The sequence below is a fragment of the Eimeria tenella genome, genomic scaffold, assembly GCF_000499545.2.
Source record: "Eimeria tenella Houghton genomic scaffold, Eth_scaff73, whole genome shotgun sequence".
In the NCBI taxonomy this organism is placed as follows: Eukaryota; Apicomplexa; class Conoidasida; order Eucoccidiorida; family Eimeriidae; genus Eimeria; species Eimeria tenella.
This window is the reverse complement of record NW_013543445.1, coordinates 146,316-158,407: the sequence shown is the minus strand read 5'-3', so window position 1 is coordinate 158,407 and position 12,092 is coordinate 146,316. Positions and strand designations below refer to the sequence as shown.

Sequence of the window (12,092 nt, the reverse complement as noted above, 5' to 3'; positions counted from 1 at the left end):
GGTTTCCCGTGAAGTAAGGCCTCCACTCAGCGCTGGCACGCAGCAGCAAGACCAGGAACAAGAGAAGGTGACACAGGAACGGTTAGTTCGGGCCGTTCAGCATCTACTTGAAGTCGGGGCAGAAAGCCTGCAACTGCTAGACGTGGACGGAGAAGTTCGGCACTTTTCAGTACTACATGAGCAACTGAACTTTAAGTGGTAAGGAGTTGTGCTTTTGGGAAGCATCATGCATAGGGATGACATGTAAAAATTCCTCTAGAACAGAACACATCTTTCACTGCAGCCAGAGGTCGCAGAGCCAGTTAAGCTCACAATGCCTACTTGTCCCGGTGCAGTGTCCAGAATTTCTGTGTGTTTGCAGCCTGCGCCGTCTCTCTCTTGGATGGACCATTACACCAGAATTGCTGCAGCTTTTGTTCCTCTTCAGCAGTAGGAAGCTACGGTCTCTACAAAAGCTTAATTTCAATGGCCCCGCACAAATTCATCCAGAGGCCTACATACATATAAACCACTCCAAAAGCGTCTCCATTAGCAGCAGCTGCTGCTTGTGGTGTGAGCCACTGGTAGCTCCTTTGGAAGAGGCAACCCTACGACGAAGTGCAGGACTCAATAATTACGGACTAGGCCAAATACATCTTCAACTATACGCCCTTCTTAATTGCGGAGCATGCAGTGTCTCTGAGATAGAATACGCGCGGCAGCAGCAGCTGCAGCAGCAGCTGCTGATGCTTGGCAACAACAAAAGGAATAGGGCCATTGCTAATGAAATAAAGCGCCAGAGAGATCCACTTTGCTTGGATATGATAGCAGCTGAAACCCTAAGTAAGCTGAAGCTTTTTAGATCTTTGCCTTATTCTTCATTTTGTGGTTTCAGTGGCTTAAATAATACTTGAGGCTGCAAATAATGAAGTTTCATGGGTAATCGCATGATACCCACCTGTGAATTCATTACTTAAGGTTCTTTCTTGCATCGCCGTTCTTACTGCAGCTGTGCAGGCCGAGGGGGTGGAAGGGGAGCAAGCCTTTGAAGGATTGCAAAAGGTGAAGGGCAGCAGATGTAACAGGAGCGTTTCCAACTGCCTCCCAGCCCTGTCTTAATTGTTGACTAAAAGGCCTACACAGCCAGCAAAGTGTTTGCTGGTGAAAGCCTAAGCAGGACCATAGAACAGCAGCAGCAGAGAGGTGGCGACTCTATGTTACAACGTCAGTGCCCTTGCGTAGCAGCTCATATGCACGGAAATCTCGCTTACCTTGTCTGCATCAGAATTCAGGAGAAGAAAATCATGGCAATACAGCTACATCGTCCCGGGCGACGGAAGAAGAGTCTGCAGAGCACCTAAGGCAATCATTGGCCGCTTGCAGTGACGTGACTTTGGATCTTAGCCGAATGCTCCTCCATGAGGAGGGCCAATGCTCAAACAAGCCCAGCAAGACAGCCGCGAGCTCCTGTCGCCAGAGGGTTCAGCAAGTAGGTTTCAATGGCATAGCCTACCGCTTTAGCGCCAGACGCCTGCGCCAAATACTGCATCTTGCATGCAACATTGGTGCGGTGAGCGCAGGCTGGGTCCTGGCTGTGGCGTGCAATACCCTCTACCCTGCGTGGACTGGCAGGATCTCGAGGGAGCCCTAGCGACGCTGCTCAACCACCGACAGAATTTTCTCTGGAGACTGCCGACAGGCCCAGAACAGGGTACATGACAGACGCACAGGGTTTTGCACAAGCTGAGCAACTAGAGTCCAATGCCCCTTCCCTTCAGAGCTGTCAAACTGACGCCCGCCAAAGTGACAGAGAGGCAATCGAACTTGAGCAAGGAGATGCAGAAGGAATCCCGTCAAGACGGAGGAGGCCGTCACCAAGCGACGCTGAAGACAGAGAGGTTCCGAAAGCAGAGAGGACACCAGCGGCAGTGCCAGGCGTAAAGCCCCGTCCAAAGAGGCGGCGGTTGGTTGAGACACCAGGTGCAGGATTAAAAGGTGCAACAAAACTGAGCACTGAAACCCTCAGAAGGCATGTTGCCGAGTTTGCTCGCGAGCACCTTCCGCTCTTGGGCGATTTGGTATGCCCACGCCTGGAAGTTCTGTTTCCCGCGACAGGGGCCCTCATGCAGACCCAAAACGGGACAACCGAGAATTCAGAGTCGCTCCCCAAGGAATTTCGCGAAACAGAGTACAGGCTCAAGCGCGCAGAGCTGCAAGTTCTGAGGGGCGTTACGTCCTTTCTGCTGGACATGGCAGTGGACAGTCTTGGTCCCACACTGGCGGAACTTGACAGCAACACCCCCACAGCCCCCAGTGGCAGCTACAGCAATAAGGCGCCCGAGACACTCTCAACTGCTCAGTCCCCCTTGCTTGCTTTTTCCGTCAATGAAAGTTCCAGACATACAATTACAGAAGCCCCGGCAGCAGCGCAACGTGATGAACAGGTACAATCCTCGCAATGCGGGATGCAGAAGCGGCACGAAGACGACGACGGGCTCTCCTTGTTGAAACTGCTACAGTATTCTCCTTCCCCCCGCACTAGCTGGTCTCACGGTGTTTTCTTCAAGTACGCGTACGTTGACCTTGACTTTGAATGTCTTGCCACGTTTCGGATTTGCCTCTGCCACCACCCCTTGTTCATATTCTACAAAGAACATGAGAAGGGGCTGCATGTCTTACATGTCGATGGTGAGTGGGAACTTACTCAGCCGCTAGATCACGTGACCCACTTCCTGCGGCTTTTCGCTCCCATTCAACAGCTTATGAACGCCCTATGAATGATTCCGATCTTTTAGCTTCCTTTGCTCGCTGCAACTCGCCTTTAGCAAACTGTGCCGCTGTCATTGATGCGGCAGCTGCAGCGATTACCGGTTTCGAATGTGTCAGTTATGTCGGTGCTTCTGCAGGGGTTTTCAATGCCGCAGCAGATAGTGCCCAGGAGAAAACGGGTAAGCTCGTTTCGTGCTCCTTGGAAGCACTTCTGTGACCTTGTTGGATTTCAGTGGTTGATGCCTCGTCACATTTTATTTGCTGGCCTGCAATATAGAACATTAGTTTGGCCGCTGTCATTCCTGTATGTGCAGAGCTCTGGAGAGAACGGCTTTCTTACACTTATGTGTGCGACCCTGCCGTTCCTTTTGAACGACAGCAGCAGCACCACCAGCGACAGCAACAGCAACAACGCAGCCGTCGCCACGAACAAAATCTAGAAACTCTGGAGGCGCCCGAGCCTGCAGGCATAAGATTAAATATTTCCTTTTTGGGGCCCCGCAGAGGAGGGAATCAGGCAGAGGTCAGGGACGGACCTGCAACGGGGAGAGGAGGCAGCAGCGAGGGTCCGATTCACCTTCAACTTCCTGCCGGGTCTACGGCTGGAGGCAGGGAGCTAACTGTAGCAGCTCCCTCAATGCCTCGAGACGGAGACATACGATTGTGCTCGGCTAAAGCTAGCCTCTGCCGTGGAGTTGCACAGCAACCTCGGGAGGAGGAAACGGCATCGGCTCTTCTGCCACACGTAGGACCACAGATGACAGGTAATTAAATATCGTGGAAGAGCAACGTCTTCTATCGTCAAATCGCAGTCTTGCGTGCTCTGCCATTCCCATTTGTTGACAACTATGATGTAACATTGCAGCTTCGACGCAAGCTCATGTATTTCTTCGGAACCGCTCAAAACCATTTCAGTGTTCATGCTCTCCAGCGTTCCGTTTCGTTGATATCCTGATTATTTCCACCACCGCAAGAATCGGAAGGGCTTGTATCAACCGTTTTTCAACTTTCGATGCTGGCGCTGCAGGGTTCGATTTGTTTTGCCTGGAGATGTGGTCTGTCTTGTCTCTGTGTCGAGATCAAGTATGTCCGCCTACCCTTCCTCAGTACCTTGGAGCGCTTAGGCGACTCTGGCTCGAGGCGCTCACGCAGCAACAGCGAGATATATATAATAACATCATCACGCCAAAATATATTGCTCGGCGGCTGAAAGCACCTGACTTAACGTTTGAGGCTCTTCCACCATGGTGGCAGCAACAGCAGCAACCTCAGAGCCGCAGGCGGCCTAAAGGGACAGGCGTGGCCTCGCCAAGTGTAGAAAGAAACCTGCCGGCGAGTTCACACGAACATATCTAGAAGGCGTGGGCCCTTCATCAGTTTTTCCTGCGAGTATCGCATCAGCATACCCACCAAGTGCAGTCTCTAACAATATATATGTTTCTTTGCCATTTGCTGAAACCATCGGATCCAAATGTTCTTTGCCCTTACATTTACCACTGGCGCAAGCCTTTGTTGAATCTGACGAGTAGCTCTGCAAACTTCGCAAAAATTCGCTCGTTTTTTCCATAGCAGTTCACGGCACAACATGTGTGCGCGAGAAGGTCGTCACCGTGTTGTTTCAGCAAGGTCTGTTTTATTATGCCTCTGCGCCAGTAGCCCAAGTTTTGCTCAAGAACTACCTCTGCACGGCAGGCTCAACGGTTGCAGCTAAACAATACCTGGCATTCATATGTTGGCGAAGTGTCAACAGAGCAAGCGTGGTACGCTAAACGAATCAGTCAATGCACTGAAATTGGTAGATATATAGACAGGCGAAAGAAACCTTTTCTGAGCTTAGGCCGATAGCCCTACTGAGTTGTTTCCTAGATTTTACAACATGTACAGCTCCTAGTGCTCTAAACCAAGTGCAATTTGAGCAAGATGAGTTCCACATAAAGTGAACTGTATGAATGAGCTAGCTAGGCCTGAGCGAAAGAACTGCGGCACCAACAAATCCCGCAAGGGACATAATGTGAGCTCGCCACAGCCGCGCATCCCTTGAGTAAGGCCTCTGATATACGTTTTATAGACTGTGAAGTTTCCAGCAAAATACAATGCAAGAACTCTCAAACGGCGTGACTTCGGCACTGTCGCATTGGACCGTCCCAGGATTGCACTTATCTCAACAACAGTGTAATCCATATTGGGAAGTGCCGGTCAGAAGGAGAAATACAGGATCAGTTGATCAGGACATTCGGAAACAAAGACTGCACATAAATTTCTAGGGCAGTAGCCTCTTTGCCTGGCATCAGTAACCTGTGCCAGCAGGGACCCTTCTGGCTGTCACGTTACCGTCACTGTATCTAAACTGCAATGCCTTAATTGACTTTTATGCATTGCCAAAAAGTTCTAGGGAGGCGATTTGCCAAAAACATCTAGCTTTCCGACCCTGGCGAAAGTAGTTCTGTTCCTTAGCCATTCAAGAAACACTCCTAACATGCGTTTCTCTAGCAGGGTATTCAAGCAGGCGAAGAACGGAGGTCATGGCCAGTATACTTCAGACCAGCGGCACTGCTACTTGGCACGCTGTCCACAAACTTCTTTTACTTTGAATACTGTGTACTGTTACCTGGGGTCCAGCGCCAGCACTGCTGGTGCTTGCAATGTTGTTTCTCTCTACGAATAAAAGCGCTTTAAGTATATACTACAGCTTAGTGGATCTAGTCTAGGCGAATTCTTGCCAATGCAAAATCTATTGGGTCTCCCCTTACTGAGAGCCCAGCGCAATCTACACACTGATACAGCGCGTTTGTTATGGTCAACCTCTGACTGCAAGTCACAAAATGCTCTCTGCCTCGACTGCCGCTGCACTGTTTCTGCATACATGGCGAACAGGAGGCAGATAAAAGGGTGCTGAATTTTCTGGATCAGCAGACTGCGTTCGTCGCTTGCTGCCTTCCGTTTGCGGTGCTTCTGGTACATTCGTGTGGAAGACAAGCATACGGCTGTGATACAGACAGGCTTGATGTTTATTTGCGTCGATGGTAGGCACCGATTGCTCATGTCTGCTACTTGCATTACTTTTTCCCCCATTACTAAGAGAGCTGAGGCAGCGTTTTGTCCATATCTTGCTTGCTACGCCGGCACGTTCTGCATATGATGAAAGCTGTGTGTCTTGTGATGAAACGTGAGAATCACAGCAGATGTTCACGTCATGCTTCAAGAGAACCCCACACGTTTTGTCCGTATTCGTGGCTTTATCCAGGCTGCATGGAGAAGGAAACCGTCCCGCTGAAACTTGCGGGGTCTTCCTAGATTTAGTCTTCTTCCTGTCCTGCCCTGTATATGTTTTTCCTAGCCGGAAATAAATGTTATCCTCCAAAAGTTTCTGTGTACGGAGAAGAATGAGATTTTTCTGCCTACGTACACTATCTGTAAACAGTTGGTTGAAGATTGACATGCTTGGATCCCGCTGATACGCCACGGGTACTGCTTTGCAGCCATACCTTCCTGGCGTACCTTGCACGCCTTCCAATAAAGGCAAATTTGTTCCTTCGTGGCAAGAAGCTACCGGGTAAAATTGTTTCCTGGTTCTACTTCTTTTGTCTTGTACTGGTGTACTGCTGCTCCTAGATTCAACTTTTCGACCGAGAGATGAAGTGTCTGTGCGAGATCGTCGGTGACTTTTACTTACAGTGTTGGTCTCGCCAATACCACTAGAGCTGGGAAGAATAGCATTACCTGCTGGACAACGTGCTGGTCGAATCATGATATCCGTATGCATGCCTTTCCAACAGGGGGAGTTGCCTCCATTAAATTGAAGTCCAGTTGCAGCAATTCTACGTGCGTTTGTCAGTCTACATGCCGAAGCCAAGACTTGCTGGTGATATGATTCTCCGTCTGCAATGCTGACTCCTGCATGCACTTGCAGTACTGGTGATGGAAACGCAGGCTCCAGCCCTGCAATAGGTCTTATGTATGCACTTTCAGATTCAATTCTTGGGATATGTGGGCTTGGATGGTTTCGTCTAATTGCATCAGTGGTAGCTTCTGCAGGCGCTTTCATTACTGGTGATGGAAGCAGAGGCTCCAGTTCTGCAATAGGTCTTACGTATGCACACTCAAACTCGACTCTTGGGATATGTGGGCTTGGCATAGATGGAATAATTGCATCTTCTACTGCAGGTGTTTGGTGCGATATAGGACCCAGCATCGGACAATATTTTGTTTTACTTCGTTCATCCGCTCCTGTGTCACATGGCGGCGGGGTAGATGCGGCGGCTGCTTCACGAATAGGCGACAAAGTGTTTTGGAGTTTCTCCTCATTTAGCTTGTTCGACGCCCAAGCAACGCAAGACGAATCGCCTGGGGGAGCCCCAAAAGTTTCGCCATCAACGAGTCTCCCCTGTGTTATTCTATGGCTTTCTTGCTGTATCTGTTCTCCAAGCAACGTATGATCTGCCAATAGCTGGTGCTGCACATCAGATACCTTATTCTTTTTCGCCGCGAGAAGTGCACTTTGCCCACTCTCTCTACTGCTTTCTACAGGCTCACGTGGAGGTGGCGCGACATTTTGAGGGCTAGAAAATAGGGCCTGTACTCTCTGTTCGCATGCGCCAACAGCGGCGACAGCTGCAGCGGCTGCTGCTGCTGCTGCTTCGATAAGCCCTGAAATTTTTTGTCTACTACGGCCTAAACTTCTTCCTCGGCGTCGTATGCAACCTGCTTTCAAGCTCCGTCCCAAATGTGATCTTCTCAGCATGTTCGCACTACTGATACAGCTTCTCCACAAGGCTGCCTGATTCCGCTGATGCTGTAGTTGTGCCTGCTGAAGCTGCATTGTTATTTGGAGCTGCTTTTGCTGCATAGTAAGCTGCTGCTGCAGCAACTCCGCGTGCTTGCACTGCCTTTGTAATCTGCCCCGTAGAGCATTCTGCTTCAAGTACAAAGCTTCAGAAAAGCAGCTCGGGAGTAGCAACATCCCGCGCTTATGATGCTGCAGCTGGAACTGCCGCAGCGGACCATTCCACAATAGGCTGCCAGGGCATGGATGGTAAGCACGGTCCCGTCCTCTGTACTGATGTAGCGTGCTGCAGCAGTATCCACTGGCAGATGCGTTCTGGCTTCCAGTTGCTTGCCTCCCCTGCTTCCTGGGGACACGGGGGATGCTGCGACCAGGAACGTGCAACGATTCCTGTAAGTGGGGCTCTTCGCTTTCATGCTGGAAACAATGCGCAGACATGTCAGTAGCAGGACAGTAGTCGCCTCTGTCTCTTTTGTATGCTCCGTCACCTTGATTATGCTGCAGTTTGGGAATACCAATGTCTTGCTGAACCTGGATGGTGTGAGCAGGATTCTGCTCTTCAGGCGAGCATTCCATGAACACGGTCCTCTCTGTTCCGACAGCCGGGCAGTCCACAGGGGATGGTATGTAGGTGGCGCTATTCTGCTGCTTTGCAGCGAAGTGCAAGTGCACGATCTGCTGCAGAGTTCGAAAGCTTCCGTTGTAAAGATGGAAACGTTCAGAGGCTCCTGCTGTTTCTGTGGACACTTCTGTTATGTAATTACAAGATGCCTCGTTGTTGGTTGTTACGCGAGGTAGGACAAGATCAGAAGGCCCGGTTCCAGAAGCCCCTGCCTGCTGTAGTGCAAACTGCCGCATAGCCTCTTCGGCAATGCTGCATGGCATCCGCTCTTCGGCATCACTGACTCGCTTAGCATGCCCCTCTCTAATTTTAAAAGCTTCCACACCACTACCCTCAGCGTCAAAATTCTTGAAAAGAGTTATAGCCCCACCGTGGCACCTCGCTCTGGATATGCGGGAGCTCGAGGCTACTCGGAGACCTAAAGAAGCGTTTTGAGACCCCGCAGCATGCCTTGGGGAGACATATGGAACTATGGCTGGAAACGAGCGACTTGTCAGAGGCCAATCAACTTGAATTGAGCGCGACGAATCGTCCTGTGGACTCAGCACAAGGTGGGAAAGGCCTGGTGCTCTGTTGAGCGAGAACGATCTACTATGGTGGCCGAAGCTGCGTCTACCACTGCTGCGTACGGCATGGCCAAGCGTGCTGTCTCCACAGATATTTTCCTTCAAGTATGCTTCCTGACACAGGCGTGAAAGCTGTGGCGAAACGTCAGTTGATAGGGCTTCGGTTTTGCCAATAACGTGAGCCGCTGCATCATTTCGCACGGATTCGCGGAAGGCAGTAGTGTCACCTACATGCCTGCCAGCTTCGTCCCCAAGCGCAAGCCCAAGATGATGTGATTGTTTCCCTGATGAAGCTACAGCACTGCTTTGTCTTTCGTTCTCTTCCACTGCCACTGATGCATGTAGTGTGGCTTCTGACTTAGGGTAAGCCACCTCTGCAAGGGCTGAGAGCGCAGTTTTGGTGGCTGCCACTTCTCGCGATGTTACTGATGGCGGAGCAGCAATATTTGCATGTCCCAAAACGCATGAGAGCGTTCTGAAAACATGCTTCGATGCTTTCTGCAGTGAGGATTTGCGGAGTGGTAGCCGTTCAACGGTGTGGATCTTCGGATCCACACAGGAAGTAGTTCTCCAGTATAGTTTCTTGCCGGCACAGAGGCCAAAGTCAGTTCCCTGCGGTACCAAATGTCGACCCCCGTCATCTGTGGACAAAACGCTGTGATCATCAGCGTCTCTAGCCCTATAATGTGAGGTCTCTTCTACAGTCAGCTTTCCTATGAGACTACAATCCTCCAAAATTCTCTCCGGTTGGGAGGGAACTATGGAGCTCTCTCCGAGCTCAGGCAGGCCATCGCAATCTATCGCAGACCCTATGAAGGTCCGAGGCTCGCCAATATATTTTCCACTGTTGAGCTGCTGGCCATGCTGTTGCCTGCGTGAAGAGAGGCTATCATCTGCCGATTTTCTTTGGCTATTCTCGTCCTTAGACAGTATTGCGCTTGTGTCCGTTCGTTCACTGTCCCCCCGATCACCACCGTCCACTTGGTGGGAAGCGCTTCCAGGCTGTTCTCCTGTCTGAGCGTCTCGCTCCAAAACCACGTTTTGTGCCTCGTCGGCAAGAAGCAGTTGCTTCTTCGTGATGCTAAGGCTCGGTATCCGAGGCAGCTGTACGCTGAGGTTACCAGGTATGGAGTATTCGTCACTGCGATTCTCAAGAATTGATGTTTCTTCATCATGGGCAGGAAAGCACGGCCTATGGTCACTCTCCAACTCCACCATATCTATGGCAGTATTGCTTCCCGCTACTGACTTGATTTTGGATGTTCCACTGGTTTTTTGTTCGCTGCTGGCATTTTCTGCCAGATTACCTATATTTTTCTCAAGCACGATACCAGAATCAGCTGTCAGTAGCACGGGAACTACGTCCTGATTGGTCAGTGGCTCCTTCGCGTGGTCATGCATCGTAGCAGTCTGAACTACAGGCATTTTCGGGGGCACCACTCGGCACTCCACTTCAGCTTGCGGTCTGATTTGTGTGAGTTCAGGGGGAGGAACTTCCAGCTCTTCTTCTTGAGTACAAGAGGCGGTAAAAGAAGGAACTGAACAGCTTATAACATTGTTCTCTGGGGTACTTCTGGTGATCAGGAACTCAAGGTGCCGCTGAGGGGACTTCCGGGACTTAGATTTCCTTGGCGAGACACGCGTTGGCGCAAAAACAAATCTCTGTCTCACGGATGTTGTAGTCCTGTTATGGGTGTTGAAAATACCCTTGTCTCCAGCATAAGCCTGGTACACATCACTCCTCGCTCGTCGACGAGGCTGGAGACCATCTGGAGAGCGCGCTTTGAGTATGCCTGAGGTGCCACATATGTGAAGCCTCGTCTCGACTGGGGCGACGTGGATACCCTTTGATTTGTTAATCTGACTTATCGCCGCTACTGCAGCCAGCCAAGACCATGTTTTCGACAAAGCCTTGGTGCTGAGCGGGAGGAAATCACGGGAATTCATGAGGGGCTCAGTATTCAGGGCGGTCAAGTTCTTTAGCAGGACAGCAAGTGGATCGTGCCGCCTGCTCTGCTTACCTCTTACGCGGGGCCTCAGGGCGGCGTACCTCTGGACGCATCTCCGATCGGTGCAGCTTTCTGAGACGGATGACGTGAGACAGCACTTCTTGCTCCTCGAGTTGAAGCTTGCGTAGGGGCCGCTAACCTGTCTTCAGCTGGAACTGCAACCGTTTCACAATGCGTGATTTCTTCGTGTAGACTGTCTGCGAGGCTTGGGATGATATTACCCTTTTTGGCATTGCCCACTCCTTGCAGGATTTTCTCCTCCACTACGCTACTCTCCAGATTGAAGTCATTGGCGTCTTCATGGAGAAGTTCCTCCTTAGTGAACGTCGGGAGAGACTTCGTAGGTAAATTTTCGATAATCTGTTGCTCTTGTGCGTCGCCAACACTGCTCCCCTCGCTGCTCTGCACGGGCCCCTGCAGCCCTTGTTGTTGCTGCTGGTTTTGATCACACTGTGGCTCTGAGTCTGAAACGCGTGAAGTTTCTCGGGACTCCTGCTGGTTTGATGGTGCAGCAGCAAATGTCGGCGGCGAAGGTGGTGGGCAAGCGTGCAACCCATCGCTACGGCCCGAGAGAAGAACTGACTTCTCGACCTCACCAAGAGAGTAACTATCCATCGTCCGCGGCTCTTTCTTCTGCACGACCGACTGCGGGGAAAGGTCTCCTGGTTGTTCAGCTGCAGGAGCAACAGGATGCCTGGTGAGCTGCAAGGCACCACCACAGTTGGAAAGTCCTTTCTCCGGCAAATGGTGGCTCTCTTGGCTAGCGCCATTGCATTCAGTCGCTTCACTGACTCCTACCAAAGATGCTACAGGGTAGCAGTCAGTACAGGCCCTTGCATCTCTACCATTCGGGAGCTCCTGCGTTCCCTGTACTCCTTCCATCAGCTGTACGGACAGATTCTTTGGGGAGCTTGAGCTTCGGCCTGTACAGGAAGAAGTGCGCGCAGGCTCCCTTACCTGCCCAAACGCCCAACGCCATGCAAAAGAACCTTTGCATGCCTCCTGGGAAATCCCCATACTAGGAACGTAGTCTTTTGTGCAAAGGGTTCCTACAATCTCGCAGGGAATGCAGATTTGCTTCACTTGACCTATTCCAAGTTTATACGACGGGCGCAGTCTGCAGCTTATTGAGAGGCATATTAAGCAGATTATTAGTGCACCTCCAGCTAACCAGTGGGTTACCGCATACCATAGAAGAAATATGCCCACGATAAAGACGTGGCGACACTGCTTTGTCCGTGGTCGTGTTCACAGAATGGAACAGGCTGGCAAGTCCGATGGAAGGTGGGGATACTGTCCATTTTTCCTCCATTTCCTTTTGCTCTTCACATACGCCGCAGGGTGGAGGTAGGCGTGGGCTTTTC

At 51.0% G+C, this 12,092-nt stretch overlaps 2 protein-coding genes across 2 annotated transcripts; one reads left to right on the top strand and one right to left on the bottom strand.

Moving 5' to 3' along the window:
• Nucleotides 1-1,694: 1,694 nt before the first annotated feature.
• On the top strand, nucleotides 1,695-4,104 carry ETH_00014030 (uncharacterized protein; the record flags this gene model as incomplete). Its single annotated transcript, XM_013378105.1, has 4 exons — nucleotides 1,695-2,667; nucleotides 2,886-2,927; nucleotides 3,063-3,512; nucleotides 3,776-4,104. 4 exons carry the CDS (start codon nucleotides 1,695-1,697, stop codon nucleotides 4,102-4,104), a joined length of 1,794 nt encoding a protein of 597 aa, XP_013233559.1.
• Nucleotides 4,105-5,563: 1,459 nt separating this feature from the next.
• On the bottom strand, nucleotides 5,564-11,610 carry ETH_00014025 (uncharacterized protein; the record flags this gene model as incomplete). The annotated part of the gene is made up of 2 exons (XM_013378104.1): nucleotides 5,564-10,637; nucleotides 10,868-11,610. 2 exons carry the CDS (start codon nucleotides 11,608-11,610, stop codon nucleotides 5,564-5,566), a joined length of 5,817 nt encoding a protein of 1,938 aa, XP_013233558.1.
• Between the last annotated feature and the right edge of the window lie 482 nt (nucleotides 11,611-12,092).